At 39.9% G+C, this 27442-nt stretch overlaps 1 protein-coding gene across 3 annotated transcripts in view; it reads left to right on the forward strand.

The window, feature by feature from the left end:
• Positions 1–27442, forward strand: part of fgf13a (fibroblast growth factor 13a) — a 102259-nt gene that overhangs the window by 38649 nt on the left and 36168 nt on the right. For 2 of the 3 annotated variants that reach the window (XM_076875187.1, XM_004545678.5), the window contains exon 3: positions 14204–14371. The exons of the other annotated variant lie outside the window; for it this stretch is intronic. In XM_076875187.1, the coding sequence (XP_076731302.1) occupies positions 14204–14371 (168 nt within the window). The remainder of the gene's footprint in view (positions 1–14203; positions 14372–27442) is intronic. 3 annotated transcript variants of the gene reach the window in all.

The following is a 27442-nucleotide window of genomic DNA, read 5'->3' on the forward strand; positions in this document are numbered from 1 at the left end:
TTTCTCTCCCTCTCTCTCCGCTGTACTCTTCAACTTTGTAATGGCTTCTGTGTAGTCATAAAATGCTGGTACTGTTGCGTCATCTGATGCCCATCCTATCCTTTCCAAACACGCACACAAAAACACACGCACAGACTCAGAATGTCAACCTGGTAAGAAGTCAGAACCAGAACTGCACTCAGCTGCAGCACTTTGTAGACATAGTTTATTTATCACACTGTCTTTCATTTCAAACATTTGCTTTCTTTTAAAGTTTTAGATTCAACCACCCTCCTTGTAACACAAGATATGCTGATAAATTAGAGAGACATTGCCACACCTGCTTGGAAACCCACCCAAAAAGTTCTCTCTGTAGTTAAACTGGCAAAATATATGAACCATAAATAGTCAACTTTATTTAGCTTTATGCAAAACAAGGTTTTCAAGCTGTGACATAAAACTACAGTAACTTAATGCACCAGGTAGCCCGTTTCACGGAAACATCTTGGAAGTTGTCCTTGAAACTGTAAAAAGATGGGCACTTTAAAAAATTCTTGGCGGGGGACTGTATGAAAAATATATTCAATATCAACTACCATATGATAACTTCAAATGATAAGATCAAAAAACATGAAGAGAGCACCACAGATAAAGAACAACTTGAATTTTGAGGGTCTTTGAAAGGCGGTCGCCAAACAAACACATAAAAAGCCCTAGCAGCCAATAGAAAGTCACTTTCAAAAAAATACTTAGATACTTTCCATCTGTGTACCAAGCCTTAGTACCCAGCATAAGATATCAGTAGATGTCAGTAAGAAATGGTGGCTAATAATTTTAGCTATTGTCGAGTCTCGATTATGTCTTGGAACTATATATACATCTTAGTATGATGTATGTGTTCTCTTGTAAAGTCCTACACCACAAGGATTTGGCATCCAAGTAAATATTAGACCCCTGTAGGTTCTTATTTAGCAACGATCTAACAATGGGTTAAAATGCCCTCCAATTAGCAGTGGCAGTTTTGCTTATATAGCACATTTTATTATCACACATAAACGTATTATGTGTAAAGCCCTAACTCTGACTTATCTGTGAAATGGGCTTTTGATAGTTCAAACAGAGGAATAGCAGGAATGTCCTCACTTTCCGTAACTGTCCTGGCTCATAAAGGTAAAACATGAATATAAAAATACACACACAAGCATAGTCTTCACATGCCCCTAGGCCCTTTGGGCAGATGGACTTCCCAGATACTCCCTCCCATGCAAACTGCGGTATGCAGGCTTGTTCAACGTACACAATCACATTTGAGTCAGTCAGCTGTGAGAAACACGAGAGCCAAGATGACCAGAGACAATGAGCTCACCATAAACAGCCGGAATGAAATTGTTGTCGGCGCTGTCGTGCTGTGACGTGGGTGTTACGTGCTACAGCTCCAGTTTGATTTCTTCAAAGTGACAGAGGCCTCAGAAGAGGTAGGTTTTTTTTCACTGTGCTGGCAGACCATCGTCAGAGCTTGTGTAGGATTTAGACAGGGAGACAAAGTGAGGCAGTCACCATTTCCCACTGACGTATTATGCTGGGGACTAAGACTTGGTATAAAACAGATGAAAAGAGGAAAAAAAAGGTGGATCTGTGTTTTACTTTAAACGGTTATTAAAGTGTCAAAACAACAGACAAAAATTCAAATAATTGTGATTTCACAAATGCAGACACTGTTATACAGGAGCAAAGCACCAGAAAAGAAACATTCTTTTTCTGTGTGAATATGGCATCTAGGGATGTGCTGAACATCATATGAACTATTTTGGCAATACTATGACTGATGACTGCTACCAACACCACTTTAAATGTCCCCATGTGCCATTTTCTACTGGTTGAACATTTGAGAATGTAGCTGGGTGTGTTTGGGAGAGTGTGTTAAGCACATGATGGTTCAGCAGCTGTGATGTTGGCTTATGTAGTAGGAAAGGTTGAGGGTGTGTAACAGCTGCGAATGAACAGGATTTGTCAATTGTCACATGACAAGAACTGGAATATGTAGTTCAATTCATATTCTAATAATACAATGAGAAATTAATGGATCTGCAAATACATAATCTAATTTCTAGGACAAACTTTCCAAAGTGGTACATTATATTCTCTACATTTACCTTTTACATTTACCATCTTGGTAAGCATAACTGTATCTATTACATATAGTCTTTATCTATTTTCTATATTATAATAAATTTTGAAAAAATTACCATCTTCATCAAAAAAAAAAAAAAAAATAGAAATTGGTTTTGCTGATCAGTGTTAGGGGTAAAACAATATCAAATATCTGAAAATTACTGACACTGAGTAAATACTAATGCAAAGCATACAAGCCAATAGAAGATCAAGTTTCCCTTATTTTAAGGCCTCCTGTTACTCTTGCACCATACTGTTCTGGAATAACCTGATTTGTTCCAGTTCAGATCATCAGACAATTGAGACAGAACTTTGTTTTGCCCTTTTTTTTTGGCAGTCTACTGCTTTAGTTTTTTTCATAAAACATAACAAATATCTTTTTTTTAAATGATACAGTTAAAAAAAACTACCTCTGAACCTTCCAAAATACACCATGAGGAATCAGAGGCACCAAAAATCAATCACATATATTTCATGATTCAGATTTTGGGATTAGCTGTTCCTAAATATCTTCTCTCTGAATGTCTGGAACTTGGATCCTTTATGTAATCCTACATCAAGGGCAAGCAAGCTGGGACTCTTGGGTCAATTTAGAATTTGACAGTATGTTAATTACATGTTAATATAGCAGAAAGGGTTAGCTATATTACCTGATATTGTCCTAAAAGAAGCTATTAACTGATCCCCGTGCTTTTAAAAAAATTAATTTGGTAGAAGTTGTCCCGCTTCACATGTTCTCCAAATTTTACCCAGTTTTATTTATCCTTCATATTCATATCTACAGCATGTTTACTTAAAAAACTATCGTGAATATATAATTAAAGCTCCTACAAGGAATAATACCAGACGTGGCTTTAAAAACCATGGATTGCAGTATAAATCTCCAGGTCTCACCAGAGGCTCATAACTTTTTATTTGAATTTCATTTCCTCATAAACTCCCCCTCAATACCCACACATTATTAACACACACTGCAGGACTTTTATAGAGCATATTAATCAAAGAAGACATATGGAACAGTGTTTATTGCAGCTCTTAACAACACCGTCACAACACAATGAGGTTAACAAAAACACATTTTCTGTAATTTTTTTGTAATGTTCACTTTTGCAGAGTGAACAACACTTGGCTGGAAAACCCCCCCAACAAAAACCAAACAAAAAACCCTGTAAAACAAGTGTGTTTCACTACTCTTTTAACATTTAATTCTGTAGTGTCTGAGGTGTTTGTTAATTAAAGTGTTTGGTTGCCACAGCTGTGATAATTTAACAGTACTTTATTTTTAAATTAATAAACACAAATTAAAATATTTATCTAAGTTTGTTGAGTTTTATATTTACATAGTTTACATAGTTTTAGTCTTTAAAAAATATAGGTCCTATAAAGTATTCAGTGACTTCTTTCTCTTCCAAATCTCTGCAAAGCGATATGGAGAGAGGCATTTTTCTTGACCACTTCAACTTTAAATCTAACATTTCTCATTTCCATCCCTGGAGCTGTTATTTTTAAAAAATACTGATCTGTCATAAAAGACTTGAAGACTCTTCAGCATGTTTGCTGCAGAAATTCAGTAAATAGACTCACACTAATAAGGTCACCCTGATTTTCTCTTCTCCACCTCGTACTCTTGTTCTTTAAAACTGTGCAAATGGCTTTACTCCTCCACTTTCCTTCTCCGCCCCCTCTCCCTCTGCTACCTTTCCTCCTCTAACAACAGTGAAGGCTGTAAATGTGCATTAATAAACTAAAGTACGATAGGTTTTGATGCCCATCTGGGATCTGATCTGGTTGGCAGAAGGCACAGGAAGATGCTGCCCTCCATATTTGCTCTGCCAGAGACTGTGTTCTTGGCGGAAAGGCTTGGTTCAAGGACTATTTCAGTGCAGTAATTAATAAAGAGTCTTGTCACAACCTGTGAAGGCTTAGTGGTGATATGATTATATGGTACTCACATCCAGTTACACAACTTCTCAAATTTTAACTTTGAATTTAGTGATATAGTGTTTGAACCGCTCAGTACTTTGTCTACTTTGCTCTTTACCTCTATGTAGTTTGAGGTAGAGTTTACTTAACACTGACCCAAGACCCGATGACCTCATACTAACTTATAGTAATGTGTAATATAGAATGTGAGATTTCCATTTGCATTTAGTCAACCATGAACTCAGACATTAGTTAGTGCAGTTAGTTATTGGATGACTGCTGCCACTGCTACCTAGAAGGCAGGTGCACTGCATGCCATTATATAATACTATTGGACAACAAGAAATGACAAACTTAGTGGGTTTAAATAATTGATTATGTCAAATACTGATGCTAGTTTACAGCTTTTGAATGTTTTAATTATTGTTTTCTCGTCAGATTAAACCGACTGACTACAGGAGATCTATAACTACTATGCTCCAGACAATGATACTTGGCTTCATGGGCCAACAGCATGGATTCGCTCTTTCTCTTGCACTCAGCTGCAGGTCTCACACTGAGATTACCTCCTTCTATCCAACTCACTAGATGACAGTGCTCTGTTGGCAGCAAGCAATTTCTCATATTTTTGTATTGAGCATCTAAGGCCACAAATACCACTGGACCTCTCAAGGACACATTTATGGCTTTTGCAAAGTGTTTTACATGCTACTTATTTTTCTCTCCCTTTGCTCTCTGTGCACCACATGGTGTGCTTTTGAAGAGCAATTGCCCACTTTAATTAAGTGCATCGATCCATTAACATGAGTGGCATCTTTCTGTTCACCCATTCATAGCTATATCACATGTTTTTTCATCAAAAAGCAACAAATGCTCCGCTTGGAGCCAAGAGCAGTCAAACAGCTGCTACAGACTTCTGCAGTGCATTAATGAACTTGCCATGTCATTTGAAAGCAGCAACTGTTTGAATTTCTTTTTTAGGCTAAGGAGTAATTTTATTATATCACATTCTGAACTGGTTAATAAAACAAAAAGGCTGCAATCGGCCACTTCCAGAAAATTAATCAATTACAAGCTTCACAGGCAGCTTAATGTCATCAAAAATGTAACCAAAACATTTATTTTTTAATTTTTTTAAATCTTGCAACAAGATTGACTGTCTGTTTTTCCAGAATTGATTATGAAGATTTTATGTATTTTATGTTTTAATATCCACTCTTACCATGTCAATGCCTGGTTAATTTCTTCAAATCCAAGGGCTTTTGGAGGAGATAGTTGACACTGTGCTAATCGTCTTATGCTTAAAAGACAGATGTTTCCTATTAAAATCCCCATGGGAAGATGACTGCACATCAAAGTATATGCTTTTAAACACCGGCAAGCCATATAGTGTGATGGACAAGCTACATGTTCTTTCGATCGGTGTAACGTTATTCGTAATGTTCTACAGCGAGCGTGGGGTTGATGTGAAAAGAAAGTATAAATCGTATGTGACTTTGAAGTGGATTTGACATGAGATATATCATAAGCTACTTGGAGTCACTTACCTCTCAGGCTTTGTTGATCCTATTACCCTTGAACCACCTCCCACAATGTTTCAGTCATCCCGCAGTCAAAGGCCTATTAATCAGCAGGCAGTAGTATAGACTTTATGATCCAGTTTGCTCTCGTCAGCTGTTAATTGCGGTGAAATGGATCTTTAACATTAATCTCTCTCAGCATGAGTGCGTGTTTGAACCCAGAAATATTTGAATGCATGACGGGGAGGGAGATGAAACATTTTACATGTTCATCTGTGCGTCTATAAATGCTTGTGTGCATACATGCAAAGTAGCACATTAGAGCAAAAGGTGAGAAAAAAAAGTGTCAAAAAAGGTGAAATTACATGTAAAAAATTACTCTCAGGGCATGTTTTATAGTAAGGTTAAGAATAACCAAGCACTTAGGTTTACAATGATCTTTCTAGACTTCTCATAAATATCCATTATTTTTTTCTTTGACAAAAACTTTGTCAACCCCTGCTAGTTATTCTTATTCTTCCTTATTCACTTGCGTAGTAGGTAGTATTATGGTAGGTGCAATACTGCACTGTTTGAGTGCCAGCGGGATAACTATTGGTGCTATTGGTTATGGTGCTATTATGTATATTATACTGTCTATCATTACATATACCAATATTTACATTTTTAAATATAAATGATAGCTTTTATACTTCTTATTATTAAGGGATCCCTACATTGGAAGTCTGTTATACTGAACCCTATTATTTTCAATGCCACGCTGTTCAGAAATACACCTTTATTTCACTAATTTGCAAGCAGAAAATCCTATGAGAACTTCTGATAGCGCTCTACCACAGTAACTCCTACAGTAACTTGCTAAGACACCTCAACAGGGGTCACAAATTATGTTCTAAGACCACTGATGCAATTTTAGAAGAAGAGAAACAAGTGTTCTGCATGTTACTACAGCAGTTTTAAAAAGGCTTTTCTTTTTAGTAACCTATTAAAGCCACCAAAAGTAACTCAGTCGATTGGGCTCATACTAGAAGAGTTGGTCAGAAGCTTCTACTCATTGTCCTCCTTTGGCCATACCTTTTTCTCCTCATGGCAACGTCTTAAATTCCTTGTTCTGTTGCGCCTTAGTTCAGTGGACCAAGACTTCCTGTTTTTTCCACATTGTTTTGAAGCTTATTGTTTGAGAAAAGACACAATATTTCAACACCTACTCATTTCTAGATGAATAAATAGGACACGATGTCTGCCGCCCCTTTGAGGCAGACTCATAGCTTCTATACATGGTACATATTGGTGTAAATGGATTGCTTTTGCTGGGGGAGCATGACTGGAGCTATGGCCATATCATGTTGCATTTGAGTAATTGCTCTGTGGTCCTTTACAAGTTGTGCTTTCTTTCTACTAATGGAATTGGATTCTGACATAAGTTTTAATATACTATAATACTACTGGAGCATGACAAATTATCTGAAAACATACACAATATTTTACATTTCTCCATACGCTAAAGCCACAATTTAAAAGTTTAATTCATCTATAAAATATAACAGCTATTAGACATAATGAAGGCTAAGCAATGCAGAAACCTTGGTTAGGGTTTATTATAGATATAGAAAGATAAAACAAAATAAGGCTGCTAGTGTTTTTCTGGCTGGATCAGATTCATAGTAATTAGAAAGGTTATCTATTAGATGAGCTTATGGTATTTAAAACTACCACTCCATAAAGTTGCTGGTTATGTAAAAAAAAAAAAAGAAGCAAAAGAAAAAGAGACAAAGAAAAAGTGAGTGTGACAGTTCAGAGGCATGATAGAGCAGGAATAAAAATGCAAGCTCATTCTGCGTTTCAAAGAAAACCTCCAGTTCAACTCGACTTACTTTCTCTGCTGCCTGCAAGGTGACTTACAACCAAAATAAAACTATTCTTTCTTGAGATTGAGCCACGCTGAACCAAAAGCATCCCAGAAGACAATGTGCTAGATTCTGCTTCTTGTAAAACTACATTGAGGCCAGGCTATTTTTGAAACACAAACCTCAGGCTACAGACCCGTTTTCTGTGCTTAATTTTGATTCTAATTTAGTGAGTATGCTATTTGTCAAGCACGTGATGCATGTGCGTCGCCTTCGTGATGGATACAAGCCATGACTTGAGTAACTGGTGCAAATTACCAGTGCACCTATGGAAGTCAAAGCCATTTCTCTAGATCTGACACTACATCAGTTGGTTGTCCTTGAACCTCATTTGACCATGGCAGATGGAAGTTTGAGCATGTGAACAATAATACCTGTTCATATTAAGCCTGCTCCTTTGTCCCACAGTAACATAGATAAACCCAAATATGAAAATGAGCACAACATTGTTATTGTGCCTTACTTACTTTATTCTACATACTATAAATACGCAGCACATCTACTGTACTGTTGCACACATGACCTAATGGTAGGGGGTGTTAAATAGATGTTCAACTAACCAAAGCAAGATATATCCTGCACTGCCCTGCACTTTATTTGTAAGTATTTCTCCTTACTGTTAGATTTATTCCTGTCAGAGGGGCAGGAATATCTATTGCAGTTTGCTGGAGGTCCAGTGCGGCAGCACTGGTGTCTATAGATCACGGACTATCACGAACCTGGCTGACATTTCACTCTGTCTGTGAGTGGCTGTCCTGATGGAGAGTGAGGTACCAAGCCTCGCTGTATCATCCATCATGCGTCCTTCATTCCCAAATATGCGTTCTTCATCAAGGCAGGGGAGAGGATGAAAGCTGTAAAACATAGTGCCTACCCCCTCCTTTGCAGTCGTCCTCTTAGCCCCATCGTCACTCTTTTTTATTACCTCTAATGAGCCAACAGTTAGCTGGCTCATTAATAATTGCTGGCTGTAATTAGACATTTGTTGTAGTTCTCAAGAGTCTTTTCTCCCTGTCTTTTACACCCGTTCCCATTTTCTACATCAGCAGTGACCTCAGAAAGGTATATTTAGTAAAAATGATATAAAGGATTAAATATGTAGTAAATGGTTTACAGCTTAACTCTATCGAGCTTTGGAATAATTATAATAATGGCGAAAGAGTCTATGTTTAGTTTTCTTGTGAAGAATACAAAGCAAACATGGGACAGGGAGAAAACTGCTAAAAGATGGAGCGAATATTTGAATATTCTCTTGACTGACTCCTTTCTGGCATTGTTTTGTGTTGCTATTTGAATCAGTCTGAGCTACTTATTTATATGAAAAGTTACCGGTATATATAAATATATTTTTTGCTGAGTTGAACTACTGGAGAAAGGTTATCTGAGAGCATCAAAGAGGAGCAAACATGCCGCTGAGTTGTGCAGGACACAATTTATGTGATAACTGATTGTTCCAGGTGTGGAAAATTGAATATATGCTCTGCGTATCTATCTATTAAATATGTGAGGAGACACATACTGTGCCAAGCAAGGGACGTTCTGTACTAACTTTAGAGTTTATGGTCATTGTTTAGGACTCTGGTCTTGCTAAAAGGTTGTTTATTTAGTCTAATAAGCTGGCTTTTTCCACTGTGATTGGAGTCTTGGTGTAACTATTATCAAGTCATAATTCCTCTGTTACAATTATATATATATATATATATATATATATATATATATATATATATATATATAATTGCTAGTGCTGCATGTTAATGCAGCACTACGGGCAATACCTACAACCACGATTACTGACACTAACAAGCTGATCTACAATACGGCAGCAGTGATCAGTGAGATGCTTGGCTACAAGTTGAACAGCGACAAGGGGCAGTACCCTCCATGGAGAAGGAGGCTAGAGGGCAAGATCAAAGTAGCACGGAGGGAGGTTAGCCAACTAACGGAGTTGCAGCAAGGTGCGACAAATAAGGTGCCTAAGAAATACAGCAAGCTGTCCATACCTGAGGCCTTGGAAACTGCCAAGCAAAGACTCACAGCCTTGGCCAGCCGCTTGAGGAGGTACACCAGAGAGATAGAAGGCAGGAGAATAAACCAGCTGTTCTCCACAGAACCAGCAAAGGTGTACTCTCAGTGGCAAGGGAACAATAAGAGAACAGCACCACCAAGGCTGGAGACGGAGCAATACTGGAAGAGCATATGGGAGAAGGATGCAACCCATAACGGCAATGCTCAGTGGCTAGAGGATCTGAGGGCAGACCACAGCTACCTCCCTGAACAGGGTCCAGTAACCATCACAGTGGCAGATATCCAAGAAAGGGTCTCCAGTATGAAGAGTTGGACAGCACCAGGGCCCGACATGGTTCACGCCTACTGGCTGAAGAAGCTGACTGCACTCCACGAGTGTCTGGCAGCACAAATGAACCAGCTGCTAGTTAACGAGAGACACCCGGAATGGCTAACTGAAGGCCGGACGGTCCTGATCCCCAAGGACCCCAAGAAGGGACCGGTCCCCTCCAACTACCGACCAATAACCTGCCTCAGTACTACATGGAAGCTCCTGTCAGGCATCATATCGGCTAAGATGAACAGGCACATGGGTCAATACATGAGCGGGACACAGAAAGGGATTGGCAAGAATACCAGAGGCGCAAAACACCAGCTACTGGTAGACAGAACAGTCAGCCGAGACTGCAAGACCAGACTGACCAACCTGTGCACTGCCTGGATTGATTACAAGAAGGCCTATGACTCAATGCCCCACAGCTGGATACTGGAATGCCTAGAATTGTACAAGATCAATGGGACCCTAAGAGCCTTCATCAGGAACTCAATGGGGATGTAGCGTACAACACTAGAGGCCAACTCCAAGCCCATAGCACAAGTCACCATCAAGTGCGGGATCTACCAAGGAGATGCTCTGTCCCCACTGCTGTTCTGCATAGGCCTGAACCCCCTCAGTGAGATCATTAACAAAACTGGCTACGGATACCGACTACGGAACGGAGCAGTTGTCAGCCACCTCCTGTACATGGATGACATCAAGCTGTATGCCAAGAGTGAACGAGACATCGATTCACTGATCCACACTACCAGGCTATACAGCAATGACATTGGAATGTCGTTCGGACTGGAGAAGTGTAGTCGGATGGTATCAAAGAGAGGGAAGGTAGTCAGAACTGAGGGGATTGAACTACCAGAAGGCAACATTGCAGACATAGAGGACAGTTACAAGTACCTGGGGATCCCGCAGGCAAATGGGAACCATGAAGAGGCCGCTAGAAAGGCTGCAACCACCAAGTACCTGCAGAGGGTCAGGCAAGTCCTGAGGAGTCAGCTGAATGGTAAGAACAAGATCCGGGCCATCAACACGTACGCCCTGCCCGTGATCAGGTACCCTGCTGGGGTAATAGGCTGGCCAAAGGAGGAGATAGAAGCCACTGACATAAAGACAAGAAAGCTCCTTACCATGCATGGAGGGTTTCACCCCAAGTCCAGCACCCTGAGGCTGTACGCTAAGCGGAAGGAAGGGGGCCGGGGACTGGTGAGTGCCAGCACCACAGTCCAGGATGAGACAAGGAACATCCAAGAATACATTGGGAAGATGGCCCCAACTGACCGAGTGCTCAGTGAATACCTCAGGCAGCAGAAACCCAAGAAAGAGGAGGGAAACGAGGAACCATCATGGAAGGACAGGCCCCTGCACGGTATGTACCACCGGCAGATAGAGGAGGTGGCTGATATCCAGAAATCCTACCAGTGGCTGGACAAAGCTGGACTGAAAGACAGCACAGAGGCACTAATCATGGCAGCACAAGAACAAGCTCTGAGTACAAGATCCATAGAGGCTGGGGTCTATCACACCAGGCAAGACCCCAGGTGCAGGCTGTGTAAAGATGCCCCAGAGACAATCCAGCACATAACAGCAGGGTGCAAGATGCTAGCAGGCAAGGCATACATGGAACGCCATAACCAAGTGGCCGGCATAGTGTACAGGAACATCTGTGCCGAGTATAACCTGGAAGTCCCGAGGTCAAAATGGGAGATGCCCCCAAGGGTGGTGGAGAATGACCGAGCTAAGATCCTGTGGGACTTCCAGATACAGACGGACAAAATGGTGGTGGCTAACCAACCGGACATAGTGGTGGTAGACAAACAGAAGAAGACGGCCGTAGTGATCGATGTAGCGGTTCCGAATGACAGCAATATCAGGAAGAAGGAACACGAGAAGCTGGAGAAATACCAAGGGCTCAGAGAAGAGCTCGAGAGGATGTGGAGGGTGAAGGTAACGGTGGTCCCCGTGGTAATCGGAGCACTAGGTGCGGTGACTCCCAAGCTAGGCGAGTGGCTCCAGCAGATCCCGGGAATAACATCGGAGATCTCTGTCCAGAAGAGCGCAGTCCTGGGAACAGCTAAGATACTGCGCAGGACCCTCAAGCTCCCAGGCCTCTGGTAGAGGACCCGAGCTTGAAGGATAAACCGCCCGCAGGGGCGTGCTGGGTGTTTTTAATTTTAATAATAACAATTATAATTATTAACATTAACAACAACAATCTTAATCATAGTCATAATGTTGCCTAAGTTGGATTTTTGAACTATAATCACACACTGATTGCCATTTGCTGATAGACATATTGCTCCTATACAGAGTCCACTGTTTCCATTAAACCCCACCATAATCAACAGTTCAGGAAAGTCAAACAATTTATGAGTACATTAATAACAATACAGCACACTCTGAAAACATTTTAGTGACTAAAAGTGAAGATGCTTTAGGACATTTAAAAAAAAATCTATCTTATATTTAACTTTTCTTTTCCAAGTGACTTCAAACAAAGTATAAAAATATGAGTTAAAAGAATGAGTGAGTGAGAATAAACTCAAATTAATATTTTATGGACCCACCCATGATCTTTAAAGTAGTAAAGTCCATGTACACCTGCATAGTTTTTACTTGGAAGGTTGGTTGTTCTTCAGCATCATAAAGAACTTGCAACAGCTTTCTTTGGCTGTAAGGGCATTGGGTGCCTCGTGTTGATTCTTGTAACCACAGATGTCTATGACGTTCAGGGCTCTGACTCCTTTTCCTTTTTTAGTCTAGCTATATGTTTGGGATTGTTGATTTGTTGCTGGTGTGCAGCACATAGACTAGATGAAGAACATTTTATCTCTACAACACAGTGTTCAGTAACTTATAGGTTATCTTGAAGACTAGTTAAAAACATTAAGTAAGGCCATGTGCTGCTTATATACTTTTTCATGCTGTTTGTTTTTTAATCTTAGAGTTTGGAAGTCATAGTGGATTGCACACTGCTCTGTCAGGATTTCCTCCATATGGTTACAACATATCAAGGTCAATAAATGACAGGTATAATATTAAACAGTCAAAACAAGAGTACAAGATGTTTTTTCAAGATATGTGTGAGGTGTGTATGTACCTTGACATACTAGGTGTTAAAGTACAGTGCATCCACATCAATGTGTGCTGAGGGTCTGTGTACGTGTTTGTACATCTGAGTTTGTATTTATCAATTCATGGATTAGCCCTCTGGATGAGGCTGACTGAAGTTTACATGCAATACAAAAAGATTTAATATCAGATCATCAGTTGAATGTGAGGGAAAATGAGTCATGAGTTATATGTAAAACCTTGGAATTATTCATAATGTCATTTTTCTGCAAATGGAAGATAATTATGTTGGTCACACATGTCATAGATGAACAGGGTATTACTCCTATTTGTGGTTCAGTGGAGGCAGATGATTAATGGCCTTCTCTTTTGTCATTTTCATTTAATAATAAGTGTGTCAGAGAGAGGCATGACACTGAAATCCATTAGGATAAAAAGATACAATTTATTTGGACTGGTTTGCTTGTAGCTAATCCATCAACAGAGAGAAAATAGGTCAATGATTAAAGCACATGCATTGTGCCTTAAAGAGGACGGATGCATTAGGCCCAGTCCAGACCGAATCAGAAACACAAGGATCTTCACAAGACCCCAGAAATCCTATAGAGACATGCAAAGTCAAGTTATAAAAACTCTCCTTAATGTCACTTGTCCCAAGCATGATTTCATGAAAGCAAATGTGGCCACCCAGTGTGATCTGGGGGGTTGTGCATGGCCTTGCATTTGCTTGCCTACTCAAAATAAATGGGGTGGATATGTTGTCAGAAAGGGGCCTTAAGATTCTGGGATGCTTGCTTCATATATACTGTAGCAGACTGCACGTTTACCTGCTTTGGCTTGTCCACAACTTAATATTATTCTCCCAACCCCAATCACCTCATTTAAGTGCTGGTCCAGTGCCTGCTAAAAACCTGCCATAACACTGAGTTTGAACATTGAACTGTTCTTGGTCCCCTTATCTTTTCTTTGTGTTATTTTAACACTTTTCCTTTTCAGAGACTAAGGATATATATAACACAACCCCCACTGTTGTTTATTTGTCTGTCTGTTATTTGAGTTATTTTTGTGATCTTAGTGTTCTTTATCTGAGCCTGTCTATTTCTTTCTTATTCTCTTTTATCCTCCTGTACTCTCTCTCCCTGCTCTGCCTGTCAGTATGCATTTTAGTACCGTTATTTAATGCTGTTGCTGTTGCTAATGCCTTTTTATTTGCTTGTGTTTTTGCTGTTGTTGTTGTTTTCTTTTGTTTTTATGTGGTTTCTAACCCCAGTTCATTCTGTTATGGCACACCGCAGTCCAGGATGACGCTGCCCCAGGTACCCAGGAGTACATTATGTTACGGCAGGATTCCATCCACTCTGCGGATATAAGGAGTAAAGGGTCCCCCTTTCGTGCTAAGTGTCACGAAATCTTCTGCTGCCCACTGAAGCAAGTCGCCCACAAAGAGAACGCAGAACCCGAAGGTTTGTTTGCACCCCTCCTTGTTTTGATTTGCTGATGCTCCTCGCTTCTTTCGACCACTCTCATCTCACCCCCTCTTCATATTCTGTCCCTCCAAACGAAGTTTTTTTTCAAAATTTCTGTTCCATTTTTAGAGAGCATCTGGTGCGCTTCTGCATGTGTGTGTTTGTGCACGAAGGCGTGCGTGCAAGTGTGCGTGTTGGGCATATTAGACGACCCAGTGCTGAGGGGATATTCGCTAGCAGAGAACTTGTAGGACGGCGTCTCTCCCTGGGCCTCGTCCAGTTTAGTGCGTGTTTGTGTGAGCGTATGTGTGTCTGCCTGCATACCCGTTATGTTGGACTGAGGAGCATAGCATCTGTAGCTCCTGTCCACCCCTCCCTACCCCAAACCATTAACTCGGTCATTGCCACCCTGAGGCGCATGCACAGACCAAAACAAAGTGCAAAAAGAAAAGGGGTTATAGATGGAGGCAGCTGCTGCCCTAATGAGTTCAATGACTAGGCGATTTCAGTATGTGCTTCCACTTAAACTGGCCCAATAAAGCAAAACAAAACAACACAAGGCTGTGAAGATTATGTTTCATATCCATGACTAAAGAGTGATCTACTCATCCACAGACTGTCAAGTCAGCAAACCCCTCCTCCCTCTCCTTCCTTCCCGTGTTTCCTATGCTTCTGCCTGTGGTTCAGTGGTCTTGGTTTTTGCAGCCTACCATTGCTTCCTTCCTTCTCTCCCTGCCTAACATTATTTTGTTTTACATTTCCTCCATGTTTCATTTTCCTGCTTCAATACTTGCTGTATGCAGCTATGGGGAGAAAATATACCTGCATATAGTACAAGTACGCAGAATTTGTTAAGAGAAGTCCATGTATAAGAAAAATAAAAAACAAAATAAAAACTTTCTGCTCCTAGCATGTCACTGCACCTTGCTCTTTCTGGCATTCAGGTTCTTTGGCTACCTCATTTATCATTCAACCTTCTGTATGGTATTACGATTGTAGAAATTGCTTTCCTTTACAGACATCGTGATTGGTAAGAGATGAACTCTCTCACACATGTTGTCTACAGTGTGCTGGTCTATATTCTGCTGTATTTAAATGTCATGTTTGGCACAGAGTTTCTGGACCTGTCATATTAGTTGACCTGTTGATAACGTTCTCTTTACTCACTGAAGGACTTGCACACACGTTCTTATCCTTGTGAGGAAAGAAAGTGAGGGTGAGAGAGATAAAGTAGTGGTATACTAACAGAGGTCTGGCTGGAGAATTACAGATGTATTATTCAGTTTGTCTGCAGCTCCAGTTGGACGTGACTGAATTTACAAAGGAAGGAGGGGAGACTACAGCTCTTACGTAAGCTGTTCATGAGGATGTCATTTATGCTGATGCATGATGTGAATGGAAACTGTGTTATTAAACTGATCTATGGAACAGGCCGTGTAGAGAGATACACAGATTATAAAGAATATGTAATTGTCTCCTGAAAATCTTTGCAAAAGCACAAACTCCCACATTAAGAAACAAAACAAAAATGTTTTATATTTTTTGGTAGAATGGCAACAAATTAGCTTTTACATTCGTTGAAAAGACAGCATTTAATGTAAGTTTATGCGTTCTGAGAAATCTGGGCAAGAAAGTCAGTCCCGTCACACTGTTACCATGGCAACAGCATTTCAACTGCTTTGTGTTGCTTATTAATGATTTTCATGGACTCTAGCTTCTAGAATACTTAGCTCTGTGTCTAACAGACTTTGTAAGTCACAGTGGACAGCAGTCCAGGCTGTTGCAGTTTGTTACATTTTTCCCTCTATGGTTAAACTACATCAGTGACAGTAAATAAAAACTATCACAATAAGTAGTAAAAACAAGACTTCTTTTGTGCCAGCAGGAGTAGATTGTTGAACTGTGAACAGTGACACTTGCTTTGAAGAAGTATGAACAGCAAGATCCATTAATTACCTAGGCTTTAAGAAAGTCAATCCAATTCCTCTGATGCATATCCCAGAACTACACTGAAGTGGCTGAAGTGGGACCAGTATATTAGCTTTACACGTCCAGAGACATGTGTGACATTCTCAGGCCTGTGTGGGTCGCCTGCTGTCAAAGAGTTTGTTCTCTGTATTATCCAAACTCTCCTTGACTCAGTCTGTGTAACCATCTTTTTCTCTTTATACTCAAATCATTGTTTTCTGCTTCTGTTTTTCTCTTTAGCTCTGTTCTGTGTCTCCACAGTAGAAACAAAAGATGGTGCCTGAGGAGCAGATCTGTGTAAATATCCATCCATAATTCAAAGTACTGCAAGACTTTGTCTTTATAGTTTGAGGCTATATGATATATACACAGACAGACAACTTTCTAAGGCAATCTGGGAAGTAAAGTGCTTAAATCATATATATATAGTATTTGCGTGTGACATACTTAATAAGCTGTAGAAGTATTTCCAGCTGAATTATGCTTTCCTGTCCATTTCAGACACAAGATGTTCTTTCACATTGGCTGACTTTAAATTGCAGGAGTTTTAAAATGCTAACTGACGTAGAAATGTGACTGTGTTGCAGAAAGAAATGTCACATGCTGTCACTTTTGAGATACCCATTTCACAAACTTGTCTTTATCATATGTATCCCTGTCTCTTGTTCTCTTTTTCTGTCTCTCACACACATAGACATTTTAGGTGTCACACATATTCGCATTCAAATGCACACGAGGAACTTGAATAAGTTATGGTATAGATGAATAATGTTTTTAAATTGTGGTTATTGGGAGAGTCCTTCTAAATCAATTTTTAGACCAAGTGATGAGGGACAATATCCACAGTCCTTGTTCTCTCAAAAAGCTTAGTCATTGTCAACTTATAGACTTATACCTATACACAACTTTTAGCCAAAGAATTACGTAAGAAAACCTAATTTTTCTAGGATTTTCTCTTTGTGTTTGTGCAAATTGTTTCTTTTTTAATTATAATGGGCACAGAGTCACCCACAAAGAACCTTACACAGAAAGCAAGGCTGCCACTGGTGCCATTCTGTAAAAGCTGTAGCCATGCTGGATACAAAGAGTAACTGCTTGTTTGTAGTCGCAGATTTCCATCCCGTTAGGCCTTTTATTTTCATTCTTTTCACAACAGCTTGATATCTTGAACCAATCACAGCTGTCGCTGAACTTGTAATGCTGACACATTGGGGACCAGGACCTGTGCAACATTTATGCTACTACCTAATGTGTTTCTACTGTACTGACAAATATTTAATCTGCTGCCAAGGAAATGAAAACAGAAATGCCAGAGGAGTAAGTAGTAGCACCATTTATTTCCCACTTATGCATGATGGTGAATCACCACAAAGTTGCAATTACATTTCAGGGGGTTACTTTTGCTGCTGATAATAGCACAGTCTGTTGGGGGATCCCACTGCGGCCTGCACATTACTGCAATATCAACAAGACCAAACATGCAACCATTAGATGCACTCATTCCACAGTAGCAGCTTGTCTAATTTTCTCTCTGTCCTTTGCAGTCTGTCTTTCCGCATAAAGGCAATAATTCCAAGTTGATGCATAAATAGACTATGCATGAATAAATCATGTGTATGATAATGCGATTTGGTACCTGGAGAGCGCAGGGTAGCAGAAAAGCGTCAGTGTCATATCAGCACTGCATGCTCTTCTGCATTTACCTAACCTCTCTGATCATATGTAAGGGGAGAAATTTGTATTTTGAATTTTATGAAAGTCCTACTGTGTACTTTTAGTCTTATGTTTCTCTTATGTGCTTTTAGCCTTATCCAGATGTAAGTACAACTGCTATACAAACTTCAATTTTTTAGTCATTTTGATCAGACAATAAAAAGAGTGCAAATTAAAGCCACTCAAGAGTTGTTATGCAGAGGCCTCCTACTGGTAGGACATGCCTGAAACGCATTTAGTAAGATGCTCCAATCACCTTAATTTGCTCGTTTTGATGTGGAGGAGCAGTGGCTCTACTCTAAACCTCACCCGAATGACCAAGCTCCTTGCCCTCTCTGTAATGGGCCCAAATAGGGTCTGCTTGTGTCATGAACTAAATATGACATCATCACAGCCCCGTCATAAATTATAATGGTATCGAGGGTACACCAGAGTTGTTACAGTTTTCTCCTAAATGATAGGCAATAAAACCAAACCTCTACATCAGCAGTGGTATACCAATAAAAGACGTGAAACGAAGGAAACGAACACATCATGAACACATCTCTTCTTCATCTTATCTTTTCTACTTGCAGTAGGATTTCCCTCTGTATAATCTGAACATTTATGAGATTCTGCATTGACATTATTAGAATTTTATTTTTAAAAACTTACATGATTGTGGTCACCAAGCTAGCTGTGTCATGTGTACAACGTTACAAAAATCGAGAAGTTCATGACCAGCCGAAATACGCCTAAGCAGAGCTTGCACCAGCATATGTGATGTTACTTTTGGCATATGCCACCATAACGGTGGGTATAATGGGCCCGCAGTCAAGCCACCCACTTCATGCCTTGTGTTGCATACAAACAGTGATATCATCACAGTTGTGTACCAGAGGGATTAATAATGTTTCTCTGATTCTGATTCAGAATGATAGGTATTGCCACTTACAGAGGTGGCAAAAGTACAGACTTTCTTTTCTTAACTACAAGTACAGATATTATTGTTAAAATATACTCCAGTAATAGAGGAAACTTCTTTACTCAAGTTAAAGTAAAAAAGTACCAGCTCTGAAATGTACTCAAAGTAAGAAAGAAAAAAGTAGCCCCTAGTAACCGTTTTTGAACCTTGTGCTATATCCATCCATCCATCCATCCATCCATCCATCCATCTTCTTCCACTTAACCGAGGCCGGGTCGCGGGGGCAGCAGCCTAAGCATAGAAGCCCAGACCTCCCTCTCCCCAGCCACCTCCTCCAGCTTATCCGGGGGAACACCAAGGCGTTCCCAGGCCAGCCGAAAGATATAATCTCTCCAGCGTGTCTTGGGTCTGCCCCGGGGCCTCCTCCCGGTGGGACATGCCCCGAACACTTCGCCCAGGACACATCCTTGTCAAATGCCCGAACCACCTCAGCTGGCTCCTTTCGATGTGGAGCAGCAGCAGCTCTACTCTGAGCCCCTCCTGGATGGCTGAACTTCTCACCCTATCTCTAAGGGAGAGGCCAGCCACCCTTCGGAGGAAGCTCATTTCTGCCGCTTGTATCCGCGATCTCGTTCTTTCGGTCACTACCCACAGCTCGTGGCCATAGGTGAGGGTAGGGACGTAGATCGACCGGTAAATTGAGAGCTTCGCTTTTACACCCAGCTCCCTCTTCACCACGACGGACCGGTGCAGCGTCCGCATCACTGCAGCCGCAGCACCAATCCGTCTGTCGATCTCCGGCTCCCTTCTCCCATCACTCGCGAACAAGACCCCGAGATACTTGAACTCCTCCACTTGGGGCAGGAACTCATCCCCGACCCGGAGTGGGCACTCCACTCTTTTCCGGCTGGGAGACTTGAATGCTCACGTGGGTAACGACAGTGAGACCATGTGCTATATTAATGTAATAATAAAATATTATTAGTGTATGAGAATACAAATATTATTCTAATCTAAATTCGGATTCTAATCTGTTATGTAGGTCACATGCAGTAAAAGGTAATTAAAAAAAAACAAACTTTTTTCTTTTGCCTCCACACCTAAACAGTAAAATGAGAACAGCCAGGGTTTCAGCAGATTGGGGGAATGCTAGGATCTGTGTAGTGGCTCAGCATAGGGAAAAGAATTACAATTCACAGTCATTTCTAATGTGAGCCTCACTAGGTTTTCTTAGTGCACAGGATCAGCTGAACGGCTGCTCTTTGTGGATTTACACAACTGAATTTAACAAGATGTACGCAGATGTTTCAGTGCCATCATGGCTGATTTCCATCCTCTACACTGACAGTATGGTCTTTATACTATCTTTATACTAGACCATAAACAGCTGGTATAAAGTTGAAATTCAGCGAATTAATCTAAGCACTCTCATCTTAAATGCAAATTCATCTCCACTACACTTGATATAACCTAAATGTGACTCTGAGAACCACAGCCACTGTGCACCAGTCACACACAGTGCTTTAAAGCAAGCAAACCTGTTTATTCTGCACAAATCTAACCAGAATTTTCATGCAACATTTAAAAAACATTTAGTATACTTAGTTTAATTTGCAGGATGTCTCACAAAATGAAAATATATAATATATTAGACCACATCATACATAGATAGATACATCTGAGCAAAATGATGACATTACATGCAAGCTTTGAATTTGCAGTTTATCAAGTGTCCCTGAGTGATCCTTATCTTTAAATAAAACCTCTCTTCTTCCTCTCCTGTCCCGTCTGTCTCCCAGCGTCTTTCTCCATCTCTGAGTGAAGTTCTCTTTCTTTTCTCTCCCTAGAAAATACAGTAGCTGGACTTTTAGCTAGCAACACACTGTGTGACAAACTGCACAAACAGCTTATGTGTTTGCTGATGTTTGTTGAGCTGATAGAACTGTTGAATATAAAATTACCTGACACTTTAAAAAAATGTTGCTCACTTGATATTTCCTCTCCTTCTGTAGAGCTAGCTAGATGCTGAAGTACCGCAAACACAACTTACGGGCACCTCTACTCCTTCCTGCCCACTTTAACGCTATAAATGATACTGTTCAACCAAAAGTAACGGGCCTGTTCTGAAAATGTAAGGAGTAGAAAGTACAGATATTTGTTTTAAAATGTAGGAAGTAAAAGTAAAAAGTTGCCAGAAAAATATATACTCAAGTAAAGTACCGATACTTAAAAATTCTACTAAGTACAGTAGTACTTCCCATTCTGGCCACTTAGACAAAACCTCCACATCACCTGTGGTATACGAGGAGAAGTCAAAACCAAAGTGTGCTTTCAAGGTCAGTTTGAGGACTTCAGCATCACCTAAATATTATAATTAAACTTTCTAGTAAGAGAAAATTTGTGCCTTAGAATAAATTTCTACTTTTTCCAGGACAAATGCAATTACCTTTCTCTTTGCAATTATCTGATGAATATTTCTCACTTTGTAAGTCTGATAAAACTTTTATTCTACGTGGATAAAATAGTTACATTCGTCTTTCTATGAGTCCAGAGAGGTGTCATTGGGGTTTCAACCACATATGCTGGTATAGATTGACTAGTAAATTAACAGCCTATGTTTCACACTCAGCTCTATCTTCACCACAGCAGACTGGTACAGTGACGCCACACCAATCTACATGCGACCCTCAAACATGAACAAGACCCAGAGATACTTAAATTCCACCATTTGGGGCAGCAACTCACTCCTAACCCATAGCTGGTGCTCCACACTTTTTTTGGGCTGAGAACCATGGCCTTAGACTTAAATCTTACAGACATACAAACCTAGAAATAAAATGGTCACATTTATGTTTTTACTCTCCAAATGGGTTTCAAAGTCATATACGTAAAAATAGTACGTATGTTCATGGAAATGTTTCTCTGATTTTGGCAGAAATATTAATGTAGCATTAATTTCTGGCACCTTTGAAGCTTAAGCTGAAAGCATAAACAATCAGCAGGAGCGGGAGTTCATTGCAACATTAACAAGAAATTACTCAGGAGACCAATGCAGAAAAGTCAAGTTGCCAGGCTTATTACATTCCATCATTGTCTATTTAATTAACATTTCTCTCTCCCCTGCACGCCTCAGTTTCTCTCCTCATGGCAATATCCACACAGAGTGAAATAAGACAGCAAATAACCGGGGCCATTCTGTTTAGAGATACAGTAAATTGCTTTGACATGAGTGGATATACAGTTCAGTACACAGTTTAAATATACATCATGTCATATAGTTAATCAAAATTTGTGCTGTGCATGCAACGGGAGGAGATGCATGTCACCCACAACCTCCCTTACAAACAGAAACTCTATTAAATAAATTAGAAACGTCTAAGGCTAGATTTAAATCAAACAGAGTATGTGATAACTATAGGGCACACATCAAATGGAACACTGTACATTATATAGTAGCATTTCAGCAAAGCTGCTCCCTGTTGATTGCAGAGAATTCTAACAGAGACTAGAAGAAAAAGTGGATAAGAGCAACATACTTTTGTGAGAAAAGGCTTTATTTTAGTCAGTATATGATATTTTTTTTCATATTGTGTAAATTAAAGTGAGGTTTGGCAAATAAAAGATGCTAAATCGTAATTAATTGACAAATACTAGTTGTTTATTTCATGCAGTCCAAGGACAGCAGAAACGGTCTGTTTTAATTTCTCACGTCTGTTTATTGCCCGGCACACATTAGTCGGTCTAATGAAGTCAGTAGTTCCCATCACTGCCTGACTTCTTCACCCAGCTTGACACTAATATCCCAGCTTATGTCATTAATGGACTTTGTTTTATTCACTAAAGTTCATGTTTGACTACAATCTGAGTCTAAACCACACACTAGAGGAGTCACGTTAAAGTAACTGTGACACAAGCAGTGTGTACATCTTTCTCAGAGTAAACAAGCATTAAGCTATTTAATGGGGGCAATGAGGCACGCTGCTGAGTCAGCACCACATTAATGAGAAGCGAGCAAATTAGCTTCTGACAGCTGCCAGGATGGAGATTACAGATATACACAAATTAGTGTCACTTATTGGAGAGAAGGAGAAGATGTTCAGTGGATGTAATATATTAACAGTTCAAAAACATTCTGTTTTTAAGTAGTATAACAGGCTGCTTCTGTGATGCTGTTGTGACCTTATCTACAACTACAACTGAAAAACTGTGCCTCTATACGACACAAGTTCATTCTCTTCCTTCTTGTATTGGTAAACATTGCACTTTATACAGATCATCGCTTCTTCAGTTTACAGTGCCTTGCTATGCTAATAATATATATTTAAAAACTGGCAGTTGGTGATTTGTGAATTAAAAAATAAGTTGCTCTTGCCAAAACAAACAGTGCAGGGGTCGATTTTCTTAATGCGCCTTAAATTGTTTTCCTTTTCCTTTTTTTTTTTTTTTTTAGATAATTATGAGAAAATAAGCTATAACAGTTTGAGAGCCTTGCATCTTTGAAAGCGTTGTTGTTATTGATAGCAGCTGAGACTAAATTTAAATCCCACATTGGAATCTGAAGCAAAATACTCAAATGGACAATACATATATTCTAAATGGAGCCTGGATGGAAATCGTGTTTTTTTGTTCTTTTTTTTGCTTTTATTTTACAATTTTTCTGCCACTACATAATAACCTCAAACAATACCAGTCAAAATCAATACACTGCACACTATACTGTATTTGGTCCTCTGCCAGCACTGCAGCATGGCACTGCTAGTTATTCAACAGCTTGTTCCCCTTGCCAAGTCATAGCACAGGGATTCACTGGTAGAGACTGCCCAACCGTCCTTATTGTGTCCATTTTTTCTTTGTGTGTACTCTTAGAGCTAAAACAAAAGTTAAATTACCCGTATCCTCCTAGATGTGAGACAAAAAACAAAAAATTAGTGTTTAAACCTTCTCCTTTTACCTACAGTTGTAGCTTTTTTCTTTTTTCTTTTTGCACCCACAGTAACAAGTTCAATAATTTTCTGTGGTGTTATTTAGCCCTCATTGACTCTGGCTTCAGCAAGTTTTTCTACATTCTATTATTGGTATGTAGAAATTATATACAGTAAATTATAAACGTTAGCTGTAGTTTTATATATAGTCAGTTACTGTTGTAACTGCAAAACAAAAACAAATTACACTCATAACATGAGTACATTAGTACTACAATCGCAACTTAAATCACATCTGCACCATGATCGCTTGAGAGGGATAAGGAGAGAAAGCGGATGTGTTGAGGGTGACCCCATGCTGTGGGATGTCATTATTTTCTTGGTAATAGAGCATATCCCCATGCCATCACGGGAAAGAATGCCAGGCTGCAGTATTCATGTGACAGTAACATGCATTAACCTGCCTCCAGATTTAATTGCTCATTAACTGAATGTGCCAGATTGTCCAGATTGTTCCAACCCCTTTTAACCTTTGATTTCAAGTGTCTGATAACCAAATGTGCTTTTTTTCAGCATGTTATTTAATATTATGTTTATATGCTTAAAAATATGCATATAAACATATATGTTTTAAAGGTCTAGTATTAGACAGGTTTTACTGCTGAGTTCAGACACTCAGCTGAATACTGAATAATAACTAAATAAACTGAGGTTGGATGCTTTTTCTTTCTGAAGGATCTGATCGGTATTTACAGAGTGAAATCATTTTAAAATATATTTATCAGAAATCATCAGTTGTGGCAAACTGATGACTGTCAAAAAAAGTGTGATTACCATTAAAGACACTAAAAGCTCCTAAGACCTTCTGATCTAATCTAATCTGCAGAAGCACTACACTACAAGTGCTGAAACATTGCAACAGCTGAGACTGAAAGAACAATAGACAAGTAGAGACGGTTGGAGGGTCATCTTGGGAGCTGGCGGGGTTATGTAAAACCCTTGAGTGTTTACTCTCAGGGGTACCAAGTAATGTGCCAGCTTGCCATCCAAGGCTAATATTGGGTAAGATTCATACAGACACCCAATTGTTCCCATCATGTCGCCTGCCATCCCCCTAAGATGACTTGGCAATTCCGTTGAGGCAGACAAAACCAGATTAAGGACTAGAAAAGTTTTGCTGTCCTTCACATACAGAGGGTGTACTATGTGTAGTGATATTGCCAAATGTTGCAGAAAAGTTGGTGCTGTAAGCTGACGTTTAAGAACATTTAATCAAAAGGGATTATAGGGAACTGAGACTTAAGCATTTAATGCAACCCCCATTTCACAATTTCTTTTGTTGTATTTTGGGGTGCTGCACAAATCTGAGACAGGTTGTTTGTTTACCTTCTTTTCAGTGGAGTTTATGTCTGGAAAGTGTTTAGAGCATTCCACAGTTGACATTTTAATTCCAAGTCAGCACAGTGTAGATATGACTATCTCCTCCAGAGTTTTGAGGAACCAGCTGTAGTTTAAAAAAAAAAGGCTTAAATTGTCAAATCATCGATTTAATCATGATACTGCATCAAACTGGGTGTTCACATTGGTATCCTAGACTTGTAGATATCTATAGATTTAGTGGTTGCGTGCTACTTCAGGTTTAAGATGTTCAGTGCTTCTTAATTATGTGGTGTGTCTTTATAAAATAAACTCAGAAATGTAGGTAACTTGAAGGCCTTGCTATACAAACCAGTAGCCTTCAACATGTTTCAGCAGAGTGTAGTGCTCCTATGTCATTCAAGCTTGTCACCCCCCCCCCCCCCCCCATTGCTCCTACATACAAGCACATAACCTCTGTCAGGTATCTTACATCAGTATGCTGTGAAGTCATTATTGAAGCCTGAAATCTAATTTTCCAGTAGGCATGTAAGTCACCAAGAGGGACAGGTCAGTGCATTGGACTGAATAAACAGCAGCACAGAGATGTTGAATCTCTTTGGATGTGCTTAACCTCAGCTGTCAAATGCTGATCAAATAATGCAGGATTCAGATGTGCATGCAAATACATATGTGCAGACATCAAAGACAGACTGGTCAACCAAGCTTTGTCTTGCTGAGGCAACCCAGTGCAGACTTCTGCCATATCCCCCCAAAGCCTTCTCCGAGCCTTAGTGCATTCTGCTGTTGCTTCATTGACCCGCCAGCTGCATTTTGCCATACCTCCCCCCGCTCCCAGAACCACATACAGCACAGCATCTGCCTCCCAGGATTTCTACAATTGTTTTGCAAGCTGTGTTGCACACAAGTTGAGCCCTCCCATCCAGCATCTACAGTACAAACAGTACCAGTTTTTAGAATTACAAAAAAGGAAAGAAGGAAATGTTAAAACTTAGTACCGTTTTACCTTCCATTATTCAACTAGAATCCATCCACTTTTGTTTACTATTTGCAGAGGGCTTAGTCATTCATCGTATGTGAATGAGGTTAATAAAGATTCAGTGCTCCTCCACTAATAATAGCTTACATTACTTTTTGTTAATGCAGGAAGTGGGACATGACCTCACCACTCTCTCACCGCCTGTTTTTTCTGTATCTGAACAGGAGTAGCAAAAGCTGTAACTGTTTGCATTAACGCAGGTTGGTAGTACATTGATAAATATCCAATCGGCTAGTTTTTTTGTGTACAAGTGGGCACTGTTTGCAGCCAAATCAACTGAGAGGCACCGCTCGTGTATTGTAATAACATGAGTGCTTCTTCTGTGTATGATGAATAGTAGGTATGATGAGTGTACGCTTTGCTTGTCCCTATTGATGTGTGTGAGTAGGATGTCACAGGCCACAGAATGATGTAATGGGTAGCAATCACATAGACAGTGAGGCAGTCCATCAGCAGCACTGAACATCACACATAAACCATCACCACATCAGGCCAGTCCAACAAAACATCCCTTCCCTAATCTGCTACGACTGCCAAAGCGTTGGTTAATATGTTATAATCTCCTGATGTTATCTCCTCAGTTGCAAACACACACATTGACCCAGGATGATGGTGCATGTCGCAGGTCATGCTAAGATTCTCCAGTGGCCTTTTCCCCATGGTCTGTGCTACAAATATGATTCAGCAGTACTAAGAGACTTCTTATTAATATAAGAGCATGTTGAGTGAAGTCAGGCCAGCATGTCATTGCTACCAAATAGTCTAATTTATAGTTCTTAGAAAACAATACTTTGGGAAAAATTGTGAACAGCTAATTATTAGTGTAGCTTTAGCACACATAAGTTTGTCCTTTATTATTTAACACATTTTTTCTGATTCTTTAGAACAATTCACACTTAAAAAACATGCTATCACCCTTAAATCTGCTTTATTTTGACACTTTTGTTCAGGTTTAAAGGTTGCTAAAAACTCCTTACTTGACCACTCAGCATGTAATGTAAAAAATCTTGTCTGAAGACTTTGGTATGATTCTCCAAATCTAATTCTGTTCTTTGATATATGCCTGCTTCAGACCACAGAGCACCACTGCTGCTTTAGTGTTTTGTTTTGTTCCATCTTTTCTGTGTAGGGTTCCTCCCACCAGT

Source organism: Maylandia zebra, linkage group LG2, assembly GCF_041146795.1.
Source record: "Maylandia zebra isolate NMK-2024a linkage group LG2, Mzebra_GT3a, whole genome shotgun sequence".
NCBI classification, from domain to species: domain Eukaryota; kingdom Metazoa; phylum Chordata; class Actinopteri; order Cichliformes; family Cichlidae; genus Maylandia; species Maylandia zebra.